The 26,787-nt window shown below is 44.5% G+C and overlaps 1 protein-coding gene across 1 annotated transcript in view; it reads left to right on the top strand.

Moving 5' to 3' along the window:
* The window catches only part of LOC142579420 (adenosine deaminase-like), a 38,777-nt gene that overhangs the window by 7,668 nt on the left and 4,322 nt on the right, over nucleotides 1-26,787 (top strand). Inside the window, exons 2-8 of the mRNA XM_075689576.1 lie at nucleotides 13,064-13,213; nucleotides 15,626-15,687; nucleotides 16,550-16,672; nucleotides 19,996-20,255; nucleotides 22,488-22,633; nucleotides 24,748-24,989; nucleotides 25,967-26,093. Of these exons, the coding sequence (XP_075545691.1) occupies nucleotides 13,193-13,213; nucleotides 15,626-15,687; nucleotides 16,550-16,672; nucleotides 19,996-20,255; nucleotides 22,488-22,633; nucleotides 24,748-24,989; nucleotides 25,967-26,093 (981 nt within the window). The 5' untranslated portion in view covers nucleotides 13,064-13,192. The remainder of the gene's footprint in view (nucleotides 1-13,063; nucleotides 13,214-15,625; nucleotides 15,688-16,549; nucleotides 16,673-19,995; nucleotides 20,256-22,487; nucleotides 22,634-24,747; nucleotides 24,990-25,966; nucleotides 26,094-26,787) is intronic.

The raw sequence follows: 26,787 nt of genomic DNA, 5'->3' as shown, positions 1-26,787 counted from the left end.
TGGACATTGCTGGGGCTAGGCACTGACTAAATTTCAGGGCCCTTATTCACAAATATTGAAAGCTAGAAGTTTTGGCAAGAGAAGTTACCTAGCCAGCCGAGATGTCAAAGCATATGTTTAGCGAAAATATCCGGCCAATTGTAACGGCGCTGCGCGAACAAGAAGCTTTGTGAGTAAAAAGCCAAGTTAACAGTATTCGGCGTTTGCAGCTAACCATTACATAACTTAACCAAGGCTTATAGTAGTTATCATCAACATAGAATTCACATTTCGTTCCATCTCGCGAAAAACAATACGTGTATCGTACTAGTATGGAACGGTCGAGCAGACAGAGCAAAAAGAGGAGAGAGAGTGCGCAGCTGCGTCAGCCCAGTTATATAGCGTCCGGAGCAGCAGCTGCTATTTGTCGACGTGTATATTGCTGTGCGTAGGACTCGGGAAGGTATACATACACGCGTGAGGGGTGAGTTGCAGATGGCTGTGTTCGAAGACCTTGGCTCTCGTCCTGCTGATACTTGCGGAAACAGGACGTTGCAGGCTTATGATGCGATCTTAGGTAAAACCGTGTAAGTAAACGCACGGCTCACGGTAAGCGAAAAAAAAAAAAATAAAAAAATAAGGCGTCGTCGCACAACCAACCGTCGTTCGTCACAACGCCGTGGCGAATACGTACGACAGTGGATAATTTTTTTCTTCTTTAACGCGATTTCCATCGGGCTCATTGCACATTCTGTGGCTTGCTGTATCGCGCCGGGAAAAGTGCGGAAACCGGAAAGACTATTGTACCACAGCCGCTTAATCGCCGACCCGGGTATACATCGCGCTTCTGCGAGGGACGAGAGGCGAGGCGCTTACGCGGACAGTCCTTGCCGCAAAGCGAAAGAAAGCCTGGCTCAGCTGCGTGCGTGAAAGTGGCGAGGCATCAGTATTGGGGTTGGCCGGTCGCCGCGAACTGCGAGCAACCTTTTCCGTGTGAAGTGCGATGCGAATGCACCAGTGCGCAGCGGCATTGGGGAGGAGGAGAAGGAGGAGGACAAAGGCATCGATAAGAGTTAATTCTTCCGATTGACGCCCGAGGACGCTGGGGTCGCGGCGCTCGAACGCGTGAATGGTGGGGCGATGTTCATATTTTCGCGAGCTATTTTTTGATAACGCGGAAAAAAATGATTAGGCGAGACACGGCACGCTGAAAGCAACTGGATCGGGTGTTTCAAGGCACAATTGTTACTTTCCTACCGAAATTCGCGCCCTCAGTTCAGTAATTAAGTTTGTCAATTCATGTATTTTAGTTATCGATAGTGCAATTCTGAAAAAAAAAATGCTCTTGGTGCGGTACGCTACTGCTGGCAATATACCACTGATTGCGTCCTCTTATATTGTGTATTTTATTTTCACGAGTTTAGCAAACGTTAGCGATATATATATATATATATATATATATATATATATATATATATATACATATATATAAACGAGAAGAAATGGGGTTAACCGAGGGTCCCGATTTTTATTAGTCATATCATAAGAAGCCACTTTAATTCACTTTAATTCCATTAATCCACTTTATTGCACTTTACTTTCCATTAATTCATCGTTTCTTTATTTCATTTATTAAGCACAAGTAATTTCCCCTATGTTGTCCTTGGTGTCAGTGTTTGTTGGCTTCTTATGATATATATATATATATATATATATATATATATATATATATATATATATATATATATATATATATATATATATATATATATATATATATATATTTGTGTGTGTGTGTGTGTGTGTGTGTGAACGAGAAGAAAGGAAACCGAGGCGCCCGACTTTTATTAGTCATATCATTAGAAGCTAACCAAAAGACACCAAGGACAGCACAAGAAAAATTACTCGTACTTATTAATTGAATTGAAGAAATCAGGAAATTAAAGTGGATGGTAAGACAACTGGCTGCAGGTGGGATACGTACCCACGTCTTCGCCTTACGTTGGTTGTTGGCTTATATACGAGAAGAAAGGAAACGTGGGCCGATTTTTATTAGTCATATAAGAAGCTATGTTATGATATATACCGGGTGTTTCAGCGAACACTTCCCAACATTTTTTTTTTTTGAAATTGACTGTCACAGATAGCACACTTACAGTCCATGAGCCGGTCTGCTCGAAGAGGAGTACATTACTTGCACAGAAATGGCAATGCACAATCGACTCATTAACGAAAATCACTAATTACGTCTTCAACTAATTACGTTAAGGTATGTATTGCAATTTACAAATTCTAGTCGGAAAGTTCGCAAGACGGATCCACTTGGAACATATTCTCAGTATGACACCAGTTTCGAGATATATATGTCACCAGCCGAAAAATGCATTGGTGTTCCAGTTACCTTTGTGCTTCAATGCATGAAATGACGTCCTGTTAAGAAAGTGCAACGACATTGCATTTTTACCGCAAGTTTGACGGAGCGCATCTCGTGAATGTCATCCGCGCAATTTTTTTCAAGTGGATATGCCTTGCACTCTCACGCGCTATAATTTGTAAATTGCAATACGTGCCGCAAGTGAATTTGTTAGAAACTTGATTAGTGAATTTGTGTTAATTAATGGATTATGCATTTCAATTTTTTTGTGCAAGTAAGGTCCGCTTTTTCGACTGCTATATGCCACAGGCAAGTAAAAAAAAAATCGCAAATGTTCACAACAAGGACAACACAGGGGAAATTACTTGTACTTACTAATTGAGGTATGATAAATTGATGGAAATGAAAGTGGATGAAAAAAGAACAACTTGCCGCAGGTGGGGAAAGATCCCACGTATTCGCATTACACGTGCGATGCTCTCATAATGGGAGAAATGCGGAGAAGCCGGCATTAGTGACCCGTGCCCGTTGCTAATTACTCCACGCTAGGCGAGAAATGGGTTCGAGGGAACGACACGAAACAGGGTACAGAGGTGATACGGCGAGGTTAATTATAGGAGTTGCGCAGTTTACTGCTCCCGTGCAGCGCGTATGTGCATGCTTTGCGGCAGATTAACATTCGCGGACGGGGGATCGAGGCTACTGAAGCGCAGGCTGGAGTCTTTCTGTAGCGCGTATAATTTTCACAAATGTTTACCTAGGACTGTCCAGTTCAAATGAACGAAAAACAAAGAAGTGCCCTGGTTTTACAATCGTTGAACCGACTCCACAATGAAACTTGTTGCATTTTCAAAGAATCTGCCAAACTCTGTCTTGAGTAGACTTTTGATTCAGGCCCTTCGTAATAAATATTTCTTTTGAAAAAGATCGTTGAAGAAAAAGAAAATCGGCAGCATGTTACATTCCTGTAACTCGTGAAGTCGAAAGCCTGCTGTACACGTGGTAATCCATTAAGTTATCCGATCAGAGGGGTCAGGCTTCTTGCAAGACATAACGAGCTGCAGTGTGAAGTAAACCTATTGCGCTGTAGGTCGATTTCCTCAACGACACATGCGAGCCCCTAATGCCCTATCTAAAGGTTATTTCGATCTTTCTTTCTTTCCGTCTTTTTGCTTTCTATCTTTCTTAATTTTTTAGTTTCTTGTTTCATATCCAGCCACGACATCTTTGTTTGCTTACGGGGTATGAGTCATTCATGATGTTGATATTTTTTTCTTTCTTCGTTAGTTTTTCTTTCGTGTCTTCATTCAAATTCAGCCATTGCATCTTTGCATGCTTACGGGGGTATGAGCCATTCCAGATTATGCTGTATTTTTTCGGCTATAAGAGATTGCTGATCATGATATGTTTTGTACCACGTACTCGACCACTTCTTCTTTTTTATGACTGTGCCGAACACCGCTGTTTTCGGGCATGAGCCATTGCAAGGAGCCACTTAAGGCTTTTGCCTTTATAAATGAATTGATACGAAAGTTTAGAATTCCGCAGAACTTCGCATTGATAACAGACACAATGACGGTATGCAGCACCTGCCGAAGGTATAAAGGTGTAACCAGGTGCTTGTTCTTTATGGGGACCACTTTTAATGCTGATAGTATTCGTGACATTTTCAGGCCAGTCTTTCTTTTTTGCCACCAGAAACGCGGGTCGATCCCGAAGGTATTGCTGCCTAAAATTTGGTCCTTTCCCGTGGTTACGTACGACTAGGCGTTCGCCGCTCTTCAATGAACCTCTCTGACGCCAAGTTGACCGGCCGTGGTTGCTCAGTGGCTATGGTGTTGGGCCGCTGAGCACGAGATCGCGGGATCGAATCCCGGCCACAGCGGCCGCATTTCGATGGAGGCGAAATGCGAAGACACCCGTGTACTTAGATTTAGGTGCACGTTAAAGAACCCCAGGTGGTCGAAATTTCCGGAGTCCCCCACTACGGCGTACCTCATAATCAACTCGTGCTTTTGGCACGCAAAACCCCATAATTAGATTAAAATTAACGCCAACTTGGGTGATTGGGTATGTGCCACTGGGTCATCATCACCATCATCAGCCTGGTTACGCCCACTGCAGGGCAAAGGCCTCTCCCATACTTCCCGAACTACACCGGTCATGTACTAATTTTAGCCATGTTGTCCCGGCAAACTTCTTAATCTGATCCGCCCACCTAACTTTCTGTCGCCCCCTACTACGCTTCCCTTCCCTTGGAATCCAGTCCGTAACCCTTAATGGCCATCGGTTATCTTCCCTCCTCATTACATGTCCTGACCATGCCCATTTCTTTTTCTTGATTTCAACCAAGATGTCATTAACTCGCGTTTGTTCCCTCACCCCAATCTGCTCTTTTCTTATCCCTTAACGTTACACCCATCATTCTTCTTTCCACAGCTCGTTGCGTCGTCCTCAATTTAAGTAGAACCCTTCTCATAAGCCTCTAGGTTTCTGGCCCGTACGTGAGTACTGGTAAGACACAGCTGGTATGCACTTTGTTATACACAGCTGTTAGACACAGCTGTTATACACTGGGTGTACGAGGACAAGTTGGCGATGCCAGCAGATGGCGCAGCGTGTCCAGAGGGAATAGGAGCGCTCGTGCATGCCGCGTTTCAACTGATCTCATATTTGGACAGTCATCGTGGATGAATTACGCCCGATCTTTTTTTTTTTTAGAGAGAAACTGTCGTTTCTTGCAGATAGGCTGTGTGGCTAGCTGTACATTAGCAGCAAGCCAAATTCCAAGGACAGTTAACTAAAATGTGCTAATCAGCTCTTTTAATCGCCAACATATTGCCGACATATTGTACACCCACATTTTTTTTAAATCTAGGAAATCGAACCACGTTCGCGACATTCATAATCGAAAGTCAAAACTCAGTTGTAGGCAATATCAAAACTTAGCGCGTCCCGCTGCGCGTCAGGCGGCAACGCCACGGGAGGGGTGGGGGTCCGAGTTTGAACGACAGCACGTCAGGGCAAATCTCGACGTGGCCCACAGCCGCACATGCTTTGGCAGTCAGAGCGGGTCGTACCAGCGCCTGCAGCGACTGGCCCAGACGGCTAAGCTCCAAGCGTCACCGCGCTTGTCCTCACGGGGCGCTTCCGTCTTGTGTTAAAAACGCTCCCGGCACGCTGGGCTCCGATAGTGCCTTGAATTACCATCGAAATTTCGTGATGAATATATCGAATTAGCTATGGCTTTCAAGATTAAAAAAGAAAGTCAGGCTGCACTAAAATGTGCATACCTCCACATTTGCCACTTAAGCAAGTGTCCCTAAGGCATTAATAAAAATATAATTAATGCTCCTTTGTTAATTAGTTTCCTGAAGCTCACGTTATTGGCGGCAAAGTACGTCCGCCTCGCCTAGGAACTCCTTTGCGAGAACGCGGCGTTCGCTACGCTTATAGTCTTTTTTTAATAAAAAATAAATCGCCTAGCATTAAAAACAAACAAGTAAACACCCTGTATACGCACTTCGTTTGCCGCTGTTGCGTGTCGCACGAGAATGCTCCGAAATATGACCTTCGCGTATGTCACCCGTTATTTCACGAAAGGACGCAACGTGGTAAAAGGTTGTCGCGCAGCTAGCTCTTGGTTCGCATCCTGTTAGGCAAGAGCTTCCTTTAAGAGCGAACAGGCTACGCGTACGACAAAATGTCAAGCATGCGTGAGTCAGTGGCTTACTGGTGGTCATGAGCAAGCTTTCTCCGGCAATGGCAAACCGACGGCAGGCTCACGTCAGTGGGCGAGTTCCTGTCATGCCTTTGGTACCACGACCTCCTCTGCCCCCAGAAAAATGCAATGCTCTCCTTCCAGTCGCTCGTCTTGGGTGCTTTCTGTCGACTGCTTCGCTCACTTCATCGAGGTAAACACTCGCTAAATATAACTCAACTTCAGAAGCGTAGACTGTTGGGCCAGTCGGTGCACCGTGTAGTGTCGTCTAATGACAGACTGGCGAGAGAAATTGTTTGAGGCTGGCCAGATATACGCACAATCTGTCAAGTTGTCTTGACGGATAAAGAAATTAGATACCTCTTGGGGCGTTAGTATTTTTTTTGCATGCGATTATGCTTATGCTCTGTGTCAGCCTTTTGACCGCGCATGTGCTGCCTTCCGCCTCCCCGGGAAAACCTTTTATTAAACTTCAGTTGTAAGTGAGCGTCTGTCCTGTCTACTCCGTTTCTTCCCGCCCGTATTTCCGCTCAACGACGCTACATGCCTCAACTTGTTGAACTTTACTCCCACCGAATATCAAAACGAATATCGAATATTTTGTCGTTTTTAAAGCAACATGAAATACGAAGTTTTCCAGCATGGTAAAAAAACAAACAAACAAATAACTACAAATATTAGGCCTATATAAATTGACACATGCATGTAGTACTGTTCATATCTTTAGATGTCTGGACAACTGAAAAGCTTGTAAATGACAAACAACTGCTTTAGGTTATATGGGGGCACTACGGCAATGACAGTAGCAAAACAAAAATAAACAGCATGTTATCAGATACACGTATAGTGCCGTGTTAGCTGAAGTCAAAGCTGTGTCGTACTACAGACCCCTACAATGCTTTAAAGAGATGAAAACTTGGTGAGAATAGCCATATAATGATTCGGAACAAATATGCATATCGGCTCCCTAAAAGGGAGCCATTCTTATTGAACGATTCGAAATTATCGAGCAGAAGTTAACTTTTCCGAGCGTTCGCTCTGGCACTGGAGCCCCTGCGCCACAATCAATCAATCAATCAATAAATCAATCAATCAATCAATCAATCAATCAATCAATCAATCAATCAATCAATCAATCAATCAATCAATCAATCAATCAATCAATCAATCAATCAAACTTTATTTTCAAGAACAAAAAAATCGAGCTGGCCTGTAGCAGAATCATTTACAACCGCCCTCACATCTATCTTTCTGTTTCCCTCGAGACTTAAATTTAAAAGTGTTTTATCCTTATATATTCGAAACAATCGAATATACGACAACTTCGAAAAGCGAATTCTCGAATGGAATATCAGGAATTATTTGATTCGCATTCAAAATTTCGAGTATTCCCACAACCTAATTATTGTCCTTTTGTCCAGCTTCAGGATTGGTTGGAATTTTCTCAATTCTAACCTAAGAGCATGTTTGGGAATAACGGTCCAGATCTAGCGATTGCAGTGAGTAATGCTATGCAATTGAGAACATTGTAAGAGCACCGTGGAAAGTGGAAGAACTGTATGATTGGACAATGTGATATTCGACACATTTGAATATTCATTTACGAGCGAACATAGGGGATGAACTACAGAAAGAAATTACTGTGGGTGGGGTTTAGTTGTCGACAAATTCAGGAAACGCCTTACAGGCAATGTATTAGCCATTGACTAGGGGCCGGGGGGGGGGGGGCATCACAGTAGCGTAGAAAGTATCTAAAGTTAGGAATCAAACTATGAAACGCGAACAGCAGCAACGACGTAAGTTCCTACAAGAAAATAAGCAAATAAATAAATAACTAAATAAATACATAAATAAATAAGCAAAATAACATAGGAATGCATGTGTGAATATGAATCCTGTCTTGTGCCCTAGAATAGGATTTGAAACAAAACTTCCCGCACCGAGCATACAAGATAGCAAACAGAAAGGGCAGACGCCGCTTGCGGCTGAAAGCGACCCGTATCAAAGACGGCGCCGACTGTGTAAATGTCCGGCGCCACTACGCCCTGAAATTAGGAGCGGCGGAAGTTCGCGGAAGGCACGGACTTCGTGGCGCCAGTGATATACTGCTCTCTGGGCGCGTCAACAGAACAGGGCAGGAGCCGCATTTATAAATAGTTCATACTCTATGAAATTGTTTGTAAGAGCAAATTGCAGCCAATCTTGATTCTAGACATATTCTTGGCGAAGGTGACCGACCGGATAATGGCGAAGATCAGTTACGAACGAAAAGCTTTGCGAATTCAGCCCTATAAGTTCACTGCTTCGTAGTTTGGCTCACATTAGTTTAGCACTTCGCCGTTGAGCTGTCGCGTTTTCTTTAACTGATTGCGCAATGTGGACGTGCTCTGGCCACAGAGTCAAGAGGCGCCCATTTCACTAGACGTTTTTAATACCGGAGCTTGCGCAATATAAAACAAAAAAGAAAGAATAAAATGGAAATCGATTACTAACATTGCGGGGAGGATGGCACAAGAGGCATGTTTCTCAATATTTGTGCCACGATAGGTGATGACGCGTTCTCCGACAAAAACGAGTTTTTGTGTAGCCTGAGTCGTAGCGCCCGTCTACTTGCATTAGGTTTATACTCTCTTTATTTTTTTTTTTTAATTCTTGCGCAGCGTATGTGCGTGCTGCGGGAAGCTAGCGTATTCATAGATTCTTTGCTCTGACGCCAGAGGGTCGCTGTGCTGGGCGAGGGTCTTGCTAAATTTTATTACCACGATCTTGATGATGCACAGAGCTGATCTGGCTTGTTAATTCCTTGCCTGAAGGAAATGACTGGCGGGTATTCAAGAGAGAGAGAGAGAGGAAAAAAGATTTATGCCGGAAGGAGTTCAATTCAATTCAGTTCACTTTATTTTCCAGAAATCGTTCTGCGTGGAATTGTGGGTAAAAAGCGAAATAGACGATTGGATGAGACCCCTAATCCTCTACTAGGCAGTGGGTGACGACGCAAAAGAGAATACAGGGACGATGCAGCGTTAATAGAAAAATATTAAGCTGATAAAAATTTTAAAAAGCAATAGAGCATTTATTTTAGCACTAGAAAAAGTGCAAATAGGTATTAACGGTACGTTTTCATGTACACATATACGGCGACATTGCAAAAAAACAAACAAACAAAAAAACAAAAAAACCCAGCACAGCAATTGATAAGCTAATGCCAAATTTTGTAGCAGCATAATAATGCTAAAAATACCACGAAACACTATTAAGATTCAAAACTAAAAAAGAAAAGAAATGGAAAGCTTACTGCGTGTTTACATAATAAATTTTCCACTCCTTCAACCGCATGTTATTTACAAAATTGTGTTTGTTCAATATAGCAGTGAGACTATGTTGCATTTTATCTCGGAACAGTTCAAACGGTTATAGTGCGTGTGTCCTCTTGATCAGGTCTTGACAGCATAGATGCGACACTCATAAGGAAATGAACCACTTAGCGCGTGTGCATATGGGTCGCTTCTCCTTGTTTGGTTAGTTTTTTTATCTTTTCTGAATTTTCTCTCGTTGACTTAGTATGTTTGCACGCTTGTGCCGCGTGTGTGCTTACGTATGGTGCAATGGTTAGTTACAATCTCCCTACTGTGACTCAGCCGAATCTAATATAGCCTACCTTCCCATCAGTGTTGCACAGTAAACAACAACAACAACAACAACAACAACAACAACAACAACAACAACAACAACAACAACAACAACAACAACAACAACAACAACAACAACAACAACAACAACAACAACAACAACAACAACAACAACAACAACAACAACAACAACAACAACAACAACAACAAGCGGGTTAAAGCTAAATAATTAAGGTTTGCGATCTGCTTCAATATCTCATTTTGCAAGAGAAGTGTCGCGACGTTTCCTGTTATTGTTGTAATCATACCAATGTGCAATAACTGATGTGAGACGCAAAAGGAGAATTGTTAATTTGTACTTTACGCAGAAAAGGGGAAAGAGGTAGTCGACAACGAGAGAGCGCACCCGTGACAGTTGAAAGTTCTCTTTCTTTTTTTTTCTGCTTTCTTTCTTTTTTGAGCCAGCTATCTACCTGCGCGCCCCAGTTACGGTGTGATGTGAAAATCACTCCAAGAATTTTGTGCCCGTTGAAAATTTAGATACACTGATTGCCGTACTTGAGGATTTGCTGTAGTCTATAGACGGTTGTTCCCGGCTCTAAAGAACAAGTTACTTTTGTTTTCTTCGGATTAGTATTGATACAATTTGACATTGAGCGTAAGAATAATTTCTGAACTACATTACTATTTATTTCTCGGTAGTTCGCATCAGGGTCAGAAATTCGTAAACTGCTGTTATCCGCGTACACAATAAATTTTACTGTTTCGTCGACGTGAACGACATAATTTATGTAAATGTTGAATAGCAGGAAGCCCAGTACACTTTCCTGAGGCGCTCCTTAGAGCACTGGTAAAAAGCCAGATTGTCACGTTAAGTCGACAATGCAATGCTAATTCCGCAGAATGGCATTAAGAAAATAATAAGGAAATAAAACGTCCAAGCACGCAGCTACGTGCATGAGGCAATCAACGTATCATCGTTCACTTCTGTTTACTTTGCATACCTTGAGAGCACGGCTGGCGTGGTGACTCAGAGGCTGTGACGTTACGGCGATGAGAATGAGGCAGTAAATTTCGATTCCCGCACGCAGGGACCGCATTTCGATGGCGACGGGGTGCAGGACCGCTAGTGTGCCGAGTTTTGAGCGCACGTCATGAAATCCGAAGTAATCAAAAGTTCTTTCGAAGATCTTTACTGTAACCTAATGCACAGCCCCCGCGTTTCTGTTTCTTTAGGACGCCAAAATTGTCGGCTAGTGCCGGGTATAGCAAACCGGACGTTCGTTTTGGTTAACCTCATTGCCTTTCCTGTCTTCTGACTCTCTTTCTCTCTCTATATATAAAAAAATTATTCGACCCTGGCCACACCCATCGATGTCACAGGAAGCTATTCGTGTGCTACTGTGCGCACGAATAGCTACCGACGTGCTACCGACCTCAACAACCGTTTGGTAGTCCTGCTGTGCGTCCTATACCTTGTGCGGGGTGCTCACTCTTTTCCTTCTTATATTCCTCCTTTCCCTCACACTCAGTATAGCGTAGCAGACCAGACGCTCTTGTGGTTTGCTATGTCACTGTCTACGTTACTACTGAATCTAGAAAGCATGTTTCTTTATGCGAAAACAACGCAGATGCTGTACCGACGCACGTGGAACCTTCACTGGTCGCACAAATTTTTGCCTCGGCAATATATTTGCGTACTGTGCTTACGGCGCAGTTCGAAAATGCGGAACAGGGGCCGTGTTCACAAAGCTTATCGTCCTTACGTGTTCTTCGCCATTGACCAGCCGCTATTCGTTAATAATATATATGTACAGCATCAGAATTTGCTAGCTTTGTCTTCTGTCAAATAATTCAAGCATAAGAGATTTTATTGAGAATACGGGCCCTAAAGTCTACAAGTCACTACAATTCGCTGACAGGTGTGGCCGTCTCTGTAACCTTTTTCGTCTTGTTTGTGCTCTCTTAGCGGCTCAGCTATACGCCCTCCCAGTTTTTTTTTTCTACAGGCAAGATATAGCAATTGAACTAGAACGTTGACTCTGAGCAAGGGCTTATATCGTTGTGCACGCCGAGTTCTATGGCGCGCCACCCAATAAGTTTCCTCCGTGACAAGCGATTGCGGCGCAATAACGAAAAGTAGTGACGCAGAATGTAGGAATTGAATACAATAGTGTCGCTCGTTACGGGTCCTCAGCAGTAAGCACGCACTACAACGAAATAATCTTCGGTTCCCTCCCTAGGCGCATATCAACGCCATGCCATACGCGGCTTCCACAGTGCAGATGCACAAAACCAATATGTTTTTTTTTTTCATTTTTTCCCCACGAAAGCTGCACGGCCCCCGGATACCGCTGACAGGCTTGCGACACGTGCATAGTACAGTAATGGCGAAATGGAGTCGCTTGTTTTCTATACGCAGTGGCAGGTACTATACGTGTACCTGTATCACCGCGGGCAATGTACTGACATAAGCAATTGGTGTACGATGCTATTGGTTGTGGCAAGTGTACAGCTGCGACGACGATGCAGACTGCAGCACGGAGATGAAAAAAATAAAGAAAGAAAAAGACAGTTTAAACTGCGCCATGATATCTATCAGCCTACCTGCCCGATATCGAAAGAACGTGTATACATGTAGGTGGTGTACGCAGTGTTTCATTTATTGACGAGGCTTGTAGTTAAAAGTAAAACGGACGCCGGCCAAGCACATAAAAAGAAAAGAAAGGAAAAGAAAAGAAAAGGAAAGAAAAGAAGACGTTTCAGCTCCCATACGGGAATCTTGTTCAATGAAAACATGAAAAGGGGAGACGATTATGTACGTGTGAATAGATGGCGCAAACAGCGGGTATAAAAGAAAGGAATTCAGCCGTCATTGCGGTTCGGCGTGGTATCAGTGGTCTGGATTAGTAATGACTAATGAGTCATTAAGTAATAACTAATAATTAAGTAATAAGTAATAGTTTTCAAATAGAAATTTATGCCCTAATCTTGAAAGCAAGAAAAGTTAACTAGGAAGTTTTTGGTAACTGTGCATTTGGTGAGTGTAATTGTTAAGTAGTGTCCGCCAAAACCGCCTGTGAAAGCAGATTTTGCGCTTTTATTTAAATTACCGTTAGTTTAACCTCTAGGATCCTGTATCTTCCTCAACGCTGTCAGTTTGTTGCTGTGCTCTGTAGTATATTTACCACATCGAGAAATTTTTTTTCTTGCAAACAGAGTCACAGTCACCATTATTGATACGACGCGTCTTGTACAGTGCTCGTTATACTTCAGTGAACCAATCTGAGCGTGACAAAACCGTTTGATCTATTCGCAAAAAAATAAAGAACTTTCCATGACATTTTTTTCTCGTTCCAGATTTGCGCGAAGCTTGATTTTCGACGTATTCAGGGAAGATTTGACCATTAATATAGCGCATAGTGACGGAAATTCGACACCTACGGTTTTTGAAGCTTTTCCAGTGTTATTACTTCACCACAAGAAAACATGGGACTGCCTAAGTTCAAGGTAAGTTCTTTATTTTTCCCGCGTGCGTTTTCTTCTTTTTTTTTCTGCAAAGCTCGAGTGGGTAAGGAGCCTGAACAATATATCGCAGATGTTAGTGGGGCAAGTTAATATTTCAAGCGGAGCGCTCTCTCTGCCTACCTTTTCTGGTTTGGTGCGGTTGCTGCTGTCTGCTGTCATCTGTTAGATCAGTCGGTATCTCCGTGGATATGTGAATCGAATTCTGGTGTTTCACGCGCCAAACAAAAGCATGATTTAATTGCGAGGCGCGCCTTAGTGGGGGACTCCTGATTAATTTTGACCGCCAGGGTATTACCTTTAACGGACCCCCAGTGTACGGGACACAGGCGTTCTTGCATTTCGCCCCCGTGCATGTTGCATTTCGTGGCCGGGATACGATTCCGCGGCCTCGTGCTTAGCAGCGTAACGCTGCAGCCGCTATAAGACGCCGCGGCGGGTGTCTCTGTGGATATGTTTGTGGATATACGTACGAAGCTGAATCTACGTACCAGCCGACAGGATTGTACAACCTTTGCATGGTCGACTTACAAAGCAGTGCCAGTAACCGCGCCCGCGCTTTGCAAAAAAAAAAAAAAAATGCTGCAGAAAACAAGAACATCTAATGTTGGCTCTAGCCTTGAAAGCACACCGGCCTGTCACTAACATAGCACATTACATTCAACAAATTTATTGGTTTACTTGATTTTCTTTGACTTAGCCATTCGGTATGTGCCGCAGCGTGTGTGCCAATTCCTGGCCGATACTCCACAATTGGTGCAGCTCACTGCGACTCAACAGGCGCGGAGCACTTAAATGCAGCTGGGTGCGCGTCGCACTTCTCTGCGCATATGGCTTTCCTCCTCACCTTGACAGGAATCCCATACCGCATTCGTCCTTGTGACATCGCTGCGCAGACGTCGCACATCGTGCGTACACCTGACTTGGTGTTTGCATTTTGGGATAGATTGTGAAAGGTGTGAGTGCGCTAACGTATAAAACATTGCCTAAGATTAAAGTAGGGACCTGTGTGGTGGATAAACATAAACGTGGCGTGATTTCGCTCACCGCATAGGTTGAAAGGGAACACATGGCCGTCCGCACGGCCGTCTATTCTACAGGGTTTGTAAGACGCACTACATTACTAAACTTAGCTTCACATAGATTGCTACGTGCATGTGCAATGAATCTGCAGAATTTTGTCTGTTCTTCACTAACCACATCAAAATAGCCATATTCGTTAAAAAGCTTTCTATTCTCTTCTCCCGAGACACTTGCGTCTCGTTCGTTTAGTGTGGGTGCTAGGTCACAAAGGCCTAGCCTTAAACGAATATTCAGATACACTCGCAGTAGCATCCCACGATGGTCTTATAATCTCAATTTTACATTTGTCAGCTTTCATCACTGCGGCGCGATTCAGAAAATATACTACTACAATGACGTAATAGTTATGCGGAAACCCGCAAGGTGGAGAGAGGAATTGCTACGAACGGGTGGATGTCTGATTTTCTATTTATTATATACTACTACAAACAAGTTCGCGCAATCATCACTGGCAACATCTGATTTCTCGCATCTTAGTTTTCCTTGGAACAACAAATGGTGCTGCTCTAGAAAAATTGAAGTAATGATTACAAGACTGCGGTGCCGTGTCCCCCCACTGAACTTTTACCTCCACAGGTCTGGTCTGGCTGTATCGCCCTTGTGCCCTTTATGCATGAGAGTGAATATCTGGAACCCTTCTTTTTCACATGCCGCCGTTTCATTATTCAACGGAAAAGATTTTTCGAAGAACCCTTCCAAAAGCTTGGCTTGAATTTGACTCTTCCTCTAACTCTTTCCTTTGTGGTTACCGCACTGGATTAAGCCACCGGAACGTTTGTGAAGCCCTCTGCATGTTTCTGCGTGAGACAAATCGAATTGCGTGTTAAAATTCTTCAATATACTTATAATGTTCACAAAATGCACAAAAATATCTAGTTAATTGATTATTCATACCGGTCACAATGGACACTTTAATTTCCAACTACAAGATACTCATTTCATTTCAACCTAATTTATTTAAAAAAAATGCTAACATTTCCTTCACCGCCCGATTCATGGCCGATCCCCCAGAGTGGGTTGCGCCATTTCAATAGGGAACAAGAAAAAGAACAAACACAATATTTCCAATTCTGTCGTCTACGAATGCGTTTGGCACACATTTTGTCACTGTAAGAAAATCCCGATTATATTCGCGTTACATGACCGGCTATTATCCCCCGTATCATCTTAATATAACTTGCGTGATACGTTTTCTGACGACATCGTCATTAGCATTTTCACTTAGCATGCCATTAAATGACTGTACGCGCAATCCTGGGTTATTACCCAGCCAAAAGAAACCGTGAACGTAGTGACAGTCTATGACTTTTCCAGATCATGCTCCACAGTCACCTGGAGGGACATTTGCGGCACACCACTATCTGGGAGCTGGCTCAGTTGAGTACCCTTCGCTTTTCACTAAATAAAGAAACGTGCAATAAATGCCCCCATTTGGCAACTGTCATCGTCACTCCGTTTTGGTGTCGCAGTTTTCTCCCGATAGACCGTGTCAGCATCAGCGCTGAATGTACCGAATCGCAAATGGCGTACGCGCCATTTGCGATGTAAATCTCGCGTGTAAATGGCGTACGTACACGCCATTTACACGCGAGAGATTTTGACGCCAGACATAATATAATGGTTTTCGCGAGATCGATAATGTGCGGTTCTGCATTGTCACAATTTTCTTTCTTTAGCAAAGAATGAAGAGGTTTGCCTCGCCATATCCCTATCACACTATTGTAGATCACAAACCGTTATGCGCGAAAGGACGCATGTTTATACGTAGAAAACAAGGACAATGCGAAGCATTCGGATATACTAGTTGCTATCAGAATCTGGTTGTGGGTGCCTTGGGTACAGCATGACAAGTGCGCAGGCACTTGTCATGCAGGCAGATAGTGTGCTTCACACACGAACACGTTGTATTCGACAAATCCAGCAACTTTGCAGCATGAGCATTCGGACCTACCCCTGCGGAACTTGCAAAAACTGGCAGTACGTGGTGTTATACAATTGCATTGAAGATGCATTTAAGAAGGTGCCCAAGTTCAGTCCCTCAACTATTTAATACCGCTGATGCCCTGTATAATATATTTTTGCGCGTGTGTGTGCCTTCTGGATGTCTACAGTGCGGTAAAAGAAGCCTAAGTACGAATTTTAATAATTACTAACAGAGAAAAGGCATTTTTTTTACCTTAACCGTCCGACGCACAGAGCGTGCATCTGAAGTGCGTGGTTGAAAACTTCTGTTTGTAGGGCAAAGAATATCGACCTAGGTTACAGCAGTCTTCAAGACATCATCCTGAAAACCCAGCCGGAGCGAGGGAGCACCCTTCAGAACTACCTCAAGGAGATGCCGAATTTTCTCAGGGTTGTGGCGTAAGTACACTTATGTATAAACACTCGACAACACGACGTGTCCTGTGAAAAGAGTAATATTTACTCGCTGAAAACTGGAAAAATGTCTCATTAAATGATTCGAAATAAATGCAGGAAGTCATGTTTTAAAGAACAGTGTTTTAATGCAAGGCCCTGTACCGAGGTAATAGTATAAAGAAAACTGACGCTTCTGTGGCCGAAATCACGAAGACTTTCGTTCGTAAGACATCACGATAGGATGGCTCCTGGGGCTGAATTCACAAAGCTTTTCGTTCGTAAGTGTTGTTTCGCATTGGCCGGCTGCCTTCGTAAATAATATGTCCCCACATCAGGATTGGCTCTTACGAACACTTCTTTCGTGAGAACTTTCGTGAGGATTTGAGCTCTGGGCTCATATTATCAAACTTTTCGGTTAATTTGAGTTCTGGGCCCTTATTCACAAAAAGAAAAAATTTCGGCGCAACATCACGGTTAATGTCAACGGTAATGCGATTAGCAATCGGGTAATGTAGCGATACACTGTTGCCGAAGACGCGTTTATTTAAAATCTGCAGTGGTCACTTTGAACATCTTTAGCTTCGGCTATGTGCGCACGCACACTTCTCAAGTGTCGGCTACTCACGTTGGTGTACGACACTCGCTTGCCAATGGCGGCCATGAGGTGGACCACATGACGACGACTACACGACGACGAAGTTGTGACAACGATAGAACGACGACGAAGTAATGACGTGAATGAAACGACGACGGCACGAGGACAACGGAACGAGGATGGGCGGATGGCGATGATGACGTGAGGACGATGGCATTACAGCAACGGTATGACGACGACTCTGCGAAGACGACGGCATGAGGAGAGTCGGATGGCGAATTTAGAATGACGATGATGGAACGATTACAGCGGCCTCAGGACGGCGATACGTTAACGAATACATGACGACGACGCAAGGACGACGATGACATGACAATGAAATGATGGGCATGGGATGAGGACGATGGCGGGACGACAACTGTACGACGCCGACTTTAGGACGAAGATGGCGTGACGAGGACGACATGACAAGAGTCGCATGAGAAAGCTGGAATGAAGACGATGCAACGACCTTGCCGCCATCACAAGCCCGTGCACATGCCTAGTGGCTCAAGCTATTAGACAACTTGGTTCACTGGGTCGGCGTGAAAAGCGGTAACGATGACGGCATGGCGAGAGTAAGATGATGAAATTGGAATCATGCCGATGGAACAACCACGATGGCATCACGACGGCAGTACCACTGCGAATGCATACTGACTACACGACGACAATGGCGTGACGATGACAGAATGACGGGAGTCGGATGACCGAGCTGGAATGACGGTGATGCAATGGCCACGACGACATCACAACCAAGAGCACATGTCCAGTGGACCAATCTATTAGAAAAAATTAGTTCACTGGTTCGGGGTGAAAGGCGTGACGATGATGGCATGACGAAAACCAGGTAACGAAGCTGGAAGGATGATCATGAAATAACCCTGACGGCATCACGACGATGGTATGACAACGAGTACCTGAAGACTGTATTACGGTGATGGCATGGCAAGGACGGCACCACGAGATTCGGATGACGAAGCTGGAATGACGGCAATGCAACGACTGCGACGCTGTCACAAATTCGAGTACTTACCTACAGTGGTCCAAGCTATTAGACAACTTCGTTCACTCGGTCGGTGTGAAATGCGCGACCACGCTGATGACATGACGAGAGTCGGATGACGAAGTTGTACTGACGACGATGGAATGACCAAAACGGCATCATTTGGATAGATAGATAGATAGATAGATAGATAGATAGATAGATAGATAGATAGATAGATAGATAGATAGATAGATAGATAGATAGATAGATAGATAGATAGATAGATAGATAGATAGATAGATAGATAGATAGATAGATAGATAGATAGATAGATAGATAGATAGATAGATAGATAGATAGATAGATAGATAGATAGATAGATAGATAGATAGATAGATAGATAGATAGATAGATAGATAGATAGATAGATAGATAGGCAGGCAGGCAGGCAGGCAGGCAGGCAGGCAGGCAGGCAGGCAGGCAGGCTGAAAGTGCCTGAAGTAGGCAATGTTGATTGCAATAAATATTTCTTACGCCGAGTCTGTTCTCAAAGGCAGATAACCATTTGTTGTGTCTGACATAGTATTAGCGAAGGCAGACGACCCACGGTAAACACTTACGAATGAAAAGCTTTGCGAGTACGGTCACAGATCCGTTATAAGCCACATTAAAACGCATGACCGATGGCACCCGCCGTCAGCCACTCGGTACAGCCTAAGTACTTTTTTCTATCGCACAACCTACGCACTACTCAGTCAACGGAAGCACTTGATGGCCAAGAGTGTTACTGCTCTGATATTTCCGCTATCCACCCTTAATACTTTGATAAAAAGATATTATATTTAGAAGAACGCTGGGGCCTTTGTTCATTGGCTTCGCCTTGTACGTTTGTGCAAAAGCTGATGCAATGAACAACGCTAGCTTCATCCCGCAAATACGTATACTTATCGTCAGTTCAAAGGGGTGGTGTGCTTGTCTTGTCTATCCACGCACAAATAATTGGTGGCATTGTGCTCCTTGAAACGAAGTATTATGTGATTATTGATTGTGATTATGGTTATGATTATGTGATTATTGCGCATGGGTGGTCCTTATAGACCACTGTACAAGTACATGTAGCTGAACGTGTGAACTACGTGGTAAGTACATTTAATGCAGTCATTAGGACGCTCCTTTGGAGTGAAAAGAAGTTGCAATTGCGGGTTAGGTATGCTGCGTCATCTCGTGCATTACGAGGAGCGCAGGTAGCGCAAGTTTCTTTATAACCTTGAGCCGTAGCGACGGCGCCTCGGAATATCTATTGTGTTGCTCATTTTCTTAAACTTGTTCTTGTGCTTGCGCGAAAGAAAGAGAGAGGGAAAGAAAAAAATATATATACATATGAACGCTTCCGTGTAGAAAACTGACGCGGACAGTACAGAAAGCTTGTGCCCCGCAGATACCGTATATGCTTCCTTTAGAAAGCCTATCAGGCTCCCTAAAGGGAGCCTATACAGTAACTCTAGTGCCCACTGTTACTGAACGCCCTTTATCGGGATGCAACGGAGTCCCAAATGTGTCTGTTCCTTTCAAGTTTCCTTTTCTCTTTCAACCTCCCAGGTTACTGCCTAAGCGTCCCCTCGTAGAAAAGTAGAGAGGAATGTTTTCTGGAAACGGTGATTGATGGGTTACCACAACGACATGCCTGGATGGCCACACGTGCAGGGGCGACCGCGTCGCTCTGGAGCGGGTCGCCTTCGAGGTGGGTGAGGACCAGGCGAACCAGGGAGTCATATACAGCGAGATGCGACTCTTCCCCCACCTGATGGCCTGCCAGCACACGACGCTACAGCTGAGCGCGGGAACCCCCACTGTCCGCACGGCCGCCGACGCGGTCGAGGCAGTGCTCGAAGGATTCCGGCGAGCCGAGAAAGAGCACGGCATCATGCTGAGGCTGGTACTGGCCTGCTTCAGGGACAAACCGGGTACGCGTGGATGCATGCGCACGACCTAATCGTGCAAGCAACGCGATCGGGCTAGTTGGTACGATCCTGTGATTGATATAGGGACACTTGATAGGGACACAGGAGCAAGTGTCCGTGTCAGGTTCGCACTGTACATGTGACCATGCATTCGCGCAAGTGCGGGTAGAGGGCTCGTGAGCAGAGCTATTGGACTGCACAGTTTCCCACGTGATTAGCATAGTGTCGTAGTCGAGGTTAGTTCTGTGCCATCGTCCTCGCTGCAGCACGCAGCAGCAGTGGCTCACAATCATGCACGCACATTTCGAGGCAGACGATCCTGGCATGCTGGCCTATACAATGATCGTCTACTGAGTTTTTAGCGTTCAAGTAACTTAAACAACCGGAACACTCACCCGCCTGCATTTGTGCACGGGCTTTCCTGGCTTTCCTTTACATTCTTCTGTCACCCCTCCACCCTCCCACTCGATGGGTAGCGAACGGATGTTTCGTTTCAAATTAAGCTTCCCGCCTTTTCCGTCTCTTTTCTCTCACACAAGTTAGTTCACTTCGCCAATAGCTCACACGTCGACTGTAAATTATTCGATGGCCGATTTCTCCCTTAATGAAGTTACACAACACACAGAATGGAAAAGTTGCCTAAAGGGCCTACTTGTCGGGCCTGGTTACGCATCATGCAAAGCTTAGGAGACACCGGAATAATGAAAAGGTAGGGAAGTAAACATTCTTTAAGTTGTTTGTTCAGACAATGACTTATGCGGAATATAACTGTCTCGTCTAGGCGGCTTATGAAAGACATGAATGCCTGACGGTGTGTCAAACACTTTCCAGATCCTCTTTCCATTCCTGTTTTGCTTACACATACAACACAAGAACCTTGATAATGAAGTAAACCAAGTTTAAAGGTAAATTTGGGCTATAATCAATGTGCAATGGCAATGGCAGATAATGTCTACAAAAAGTTCATATGTGGAACGAAAAACAATAGCAAATATATTTGTATGCATCCTCGCAATGCCTGTAGTGCCTTGCCAAATCTTTGTAACTTTATATGGTGGTCGCACGTCCAAAAAAAAAAAAAGAGCTTATAAAGGCTCTGATTATTTTTGCTAGCTGCACATCACCATACCCTACATTTGCACGGGCAATCTTATTGATTCTAAATAGGTAAGAAGATGATTGATCTCTCAAGTTTCTGTTTGATATCGAGTAGTTCTTACGAACGACAAGCTAATTGATTACAATTTATAGAGCCTAGACGAACAGGGCGACGGCCAAATGAATGCAATTCTTGCAGGGAAAAAAAGGGGGAATAATCTCTTTGAGTCCGGCTTTTCATTTTTAGTTACGAAAAAAAAAGTTTTCTTATGCGCAGTGGTATTCTTACACCACTCTGAGACAGCCGTATCGCGACGACCTCACTTTCTTTAATGGTTGATAACGTCAACTGCCACTTGTATCAGTTCTACAAAAATAAAGTTAAAAATATTTCTGAAGTAACTATCATATATCCCAGGCCCTTCGACCTGGAAGTGTTGTTTACGCCGCAGTCAAGAAGCACAAAGCAAAAGTGCGCGCTGGTTAATTTAGAAAAAAATCCGGAGCAAATTTACATTGTTGTTCAACATTAGAAAGCATACGCTCAGCCGCCGTTTTCTGCACAAAGGACCGCATGAAGTTATTCACGTTTACACGTGCACGTGTGTGTTGATGTGAACATAATACTGTTTATGCAAATGTATCTTTCATGTTTTGCCCACAATCGTTAGCGTGGGCCTGTTCGTGCACATATTGTATGTACATGTGTGCCATTTCTCTCGCTGTTGCTTCGGTGAATTGCGTGAAGCACGTCTCTCGTGATTATTTACGGTGGTGGGGATTTATTTGGTGCTTAGTGAAGAACCATGAAGAACCATGTGCAGATAGATGCGTTCAGTACATTGTGTTATTTTGTTCGAGAGCAAAGAAATAACTGTTTCAAGGCGCCAGCATTTTCCTCTAACCTTCATGGTTTGAAAACGTTGGGCGTATAGGAAACGAGAGGAACGAAAGAGGACACAACCCAGGAGCGGTGTCATTGCGTTCCTTATTTGGTTGCTCTCACGTGCGCTTATTTTTTACGCCAAGTTTCTGAAACCACGAGTACTGTCGAGCTCGCTACACCTTTCTGCCTTTCTCCGCAAACACGTGTCAATGATTAAAGCGTATCAGCAGGAAACGGTCATTGTCCTTCAGAGTGGGCGGAGGAAGTGGTCAGCCTGTGTCACGAGTACCGCAAGCAAGGCGTCGTCGGAATGGACGTGTGTGGAGTGTTCGCGCCCAAGAGGACCGAAACAGAGGGAGAGGAGATCCTGCACCCTGAAGTCATCAAGGCGTTCCAGGTGCGAAGGCTGGCTCGCCCAGCGTGCGCTGTTCCCTATCTGTTCCCTGTCGACTGCTCCCCATCTTGAGCTCTATCGAAAGACTGCTCCACGAAAGACAGGAACAGTCTTTCGATAGAGCGCTCGCACAATAAATGTGTCTTGTCCGACTGCTGTGCTTAAACGGCTACCGTTTGGGAGAACGTGTGAAGAGAAGAAAGCGTAGGACTATGTGTACAAACCCGTGTTGAGTGAACTAGAAGTCATCTCCGCAAACACTTAAGAATAACGTTCCCTACCCGCCTTAATAATTTAGGGGGTTTAACGACCGGGCACTGCACATGTTTTGGCTGTTAGGACACCGTAGTGTATACCCCAGCTGTCGATGTCCTCAACTTGAGGCTTCGACACAAAGGTTACATGTTTTTGTGAAACGTCAGAACTTATGTATGTACACATCTATATGACTGCAGAACATCGCAGCGCCAGATGCGTGCATGGGGGAAATAAATAGTTATCCACCTTATCAAAGTAACGCTATACGATGCATATTCTTGAGATATAAACCAGCCGAATACGAAGAGCAATGACGAATTTTTCTAATGCAAAATATTTTTATAGAGGCAAGAGCAAGGAGGATCGTGAAATTCTCGAAGCGTATCACATGAGCATACAAGGGGATAATTGCATCAGCACAACTTCTATCTCACTGATGCAGAAGGAGCTAAGTTTCTTATCGCACTGGCACTAGCTACTTGGTATGCTTTGCAGTCAACGTTGTGTTGTGTGTGGTTTGGCTCTTCTGCTGCGTATGCTCGCCTGGTTTTCCTGGGAGGCGGGTTTTTTCAATAAAACGCAGTTGTTAGTCCGGTCGTTGTGTGTGTTACGTCTCTCCTGCGTTCTTCGTCCTTTGACTGGTTTATATCTCAAGAACATGCACCAACTGACCCAGATGGCAACTCTTTTTCTATGGGATCTAAAGACGACTTGGTGTCACATAGTCCTGATGATTCTTGAACTTCACCGCAGTTGCACTTATCTGAACTTCAGTTCGCGATGATCTAAAGACGTTAGTGCGCTGCACATTGAAACAAGCTCGTGCTGCATTAGATGAGTTTGCTTGCATGCACGCTACTCAAAGTTGATTAGCTCATGTCATAGGCGTGCGCAGGGCCTTTCTATTAGGGGGTGGGGGGGAGGTAATATATTGCTATATTGGCTCAATAGCATACGGTTAATCATGCATGTTTTTCTTATTCTAGCGTGCTTATTGCCTCTTTCACTTGTGCTCGTATTTGAAACTGCTGTTTTTGAAATGGTGGTTACGAGACCGCCAAACTGCCAGTCGATAAGCTGAGTATTTTTCGGGTGCTACTCCGTTTCTGGCTGAATGATTAGAAGGGCAGGGCTGATATATCTACTATATTAGTAAAACATTAGAAAAGATTAAAATGAAAAAAAAATACTGATTTACCGTAAAGTCAGAAAGAGATGTCAGGCAGGAGGGAAGGTATTAGAAGCAGGCCTTCCCGTTATTTAGAACTCTTTAATTTAATGTTAAGTTACAGGGACAAGAGGACATGTTATTTCAGTAGAATAGAGTCTGCTTTCCAAGAACTACTATATCTAAAAAGCATACTGGGTCCTGCGCCTTCTTCAAAACAAAGGTAAGTTTGAATTTTCTGTCCTCATTCCTTCAAGACATCAGCTTAATTTAGAAGCTCTAGCATATCTATGTGTATGCGCAAGGATGCACAGAAGGCCACACAGCTTCACTCTTTCCCGTTTCCTTTCTCTACTCTCCATTTTTCTAAGTGCCTGCGCAGGGTAGCAAACAGGATGCTCGTCTCGTTGACCATCCTACCTTCCCACTATTTGCTTTCTCTGTCTCTCTCTCTAGCGTATCCAGATCAACACCGTCCTCTCTGCCTCGCCTGTACGGACCATGCTCTTTTATTTTCGTGCTTTTTCTTTTCTTTTTTTTCGTCCTCGCCCTTCTGGAACTTTTCTGTCACAGATTCCCTTGCCTATCTTGTGTAGCACGTAGGCGCCTACGTACACACTGGCAGAATTCTCCGAGTTTCGTTAATGAGCTCTCTCTCTCTCTCTCTCTCTCTCTCTCTCTCGTAATCCAGAGAGCAGCCACCCTGGGCGTGCACCGGACGGCGCACGCGGGCGAGGCAGGTCCGGCCAGCAATGTCTCCAGGGCCATCGAAGAACTGCGCACGGAGCGCATCGGGCACGGTTACGCCGCTATGCGCGACGGTGGCGACGCCTTCAAGCTGGCTATATCCAAGAACATCCACTTCGAGGTCTGCCCCAACAGCAGCTACCTCACTGGAGCCGTGAGCCCCGGAGAGAGGCATCCCATGCTCTGGTGCGTGCTCGGGAGAGTTCTCGAAGAAGCCTAGCGCAACGTTAGTGCAGCTATACGCCACGTCTTCGCGCCCCGCGTTATTCGCTTATACGTACGTAGAACGCCTCACCACTTTTATTGTACCTTATTCATTTCTCATACACAACATCAGGTGGCGGTGTTTTTGTTGTTGACCTAAACGTTTTGAGAATTGTCATCGAACTTGGGTTGAAGTAAGCAGTGGACGTTATCGAGAAAACAGGGTATAATTAACACGTAAAGGTGGGGTAGTTCGGAACTTGGCATTGATGTGTAAATCCAGCGCGTTTAAGAAAAGAAGAATGAAGAGAACAGGACAAGAGTGCTAAGTGAGGATAGTTGGTGGAACATCGACATACTGAACAAAGAGTGCAGGCAACGGGACTACGGCAAAACAACAACTCAGCGCACGCGTTGTCGTCTCCGCGCGTAGCCACGTTGCCAGTGCTGTCTGTTCAACAGGTCGAGTGAACAAGGCCGGAGTAATCCAAATATTTTCTTCCAATTTTTTTTGTTTATCTCTTCACGCATCGTCGGTCGTCGGAGCTGCGCTCCGCCTACGTTCATTATCACGACGAGCCGGTCGTGAGCGATGGATGATTCTACCTTATTCGTCCATAAAAAGCGCTTGAATTGTCCAGCAGTGCCGAAGCCGAAGTTTTCCCAGTGCGTGCATCATGCCTTTCTCGAGCACCCGTATCCGCGATTGGGCTGAGCGCTTGGGCGACCATAGCCGTGATAGTGTAACGATTCTATTCCAATTCGTTTCCTTCGCACGCTTCGTCAGTAGGCCGAATGGCGCTTCGTCGTCGTTATCGCTAGAATCAACCGGTGAGCGACAAGAAAGGAATAGAATCGTGGCAAAGGGATTGCTACATTCCTGCCCATCTCTACGTGGGGCCCCGTCACTAAGGACGCAAAGGTTATGCGCCCGCTATGTGTTGTTATATTCTGTGCAGTCTACGGGACCACTGCGCTAGCTACTCGTTGAACACGGACGACCCAACCATCACGCACACGAGAATCTCGGACGAATACCAACTGGCGCTGAAGCTGGGATTCCGGCCCGATGACATCTTGGAGTCGGTGAGAGCGCCTCATTTTTCTACTGTTGGCCCAAAATGTCAGTCTGGGACATGATGCTGAAGACCAACACTTAAATGCATGTTACCTCGAAGCCAAACAACGCAAAACTTCTGCGATGGGAGATAAAGGTGAACAGTCCCTTGCGCGTTAGTTGGGAATAAAATAAAATTACACGCGTTATGCGCCTCTTATCGCAGCATTCAATTGAAGATTCGCTAATAATAATAATAATAATAATAATAATAATAATAATAATAATAATAATAATAATAATAATAATAATAATAATAATAATAATCAGCCTGGTTAGGCCCACTGCAGGGCAAAGGCCTCTACCCATACTTCTCCAACTAGCCCGGTCATGTATTAATTGTGGCCATGTTGCCCCTGCAAACTTCTTAATCTCATCCGCCCACCTAACTTTCTGCCGGCCCCTGCCGGCCCCTTCCCTTGGAATCCAGTCCGTAACCCTTAATGACCATCGGTTATCTTCCCTCCTAATTACATGTCCTGCCCATGCCCATTTCTTTTTCTTGATTTTAACTAAGATGTCATTAACTCGCTTAACATAGATTCTACCAAATCCGTTGGATCTGATTCTTCTTCCATTTTGTTTTTCCCTTTTTGTCACTGAGATGCACGAAACCGCGCCTGATTTATCAACGCGATCGGCCACTCAGCGAAATGAACGATA

Source organism: Dermacentor variabilis, chromosome 4 (assembly GCF_050947875.1).
Source record: "Dermacentor variabilis isolate Ectoservices chromosome 4, ASM5094787v1, whole genome shotgun sequence".
Taxonomy (NCBI): Eukaryota; Metazoa; Arthropoda; class Arachnida; order Ixodida; family Ixodidae; genus Dermacentor; species Dermacentor variabilis.
Note: the sequence above shows the minus strand (reverse complement) of the source record. Positions and strands in the feature narration are given on the sequence as shown.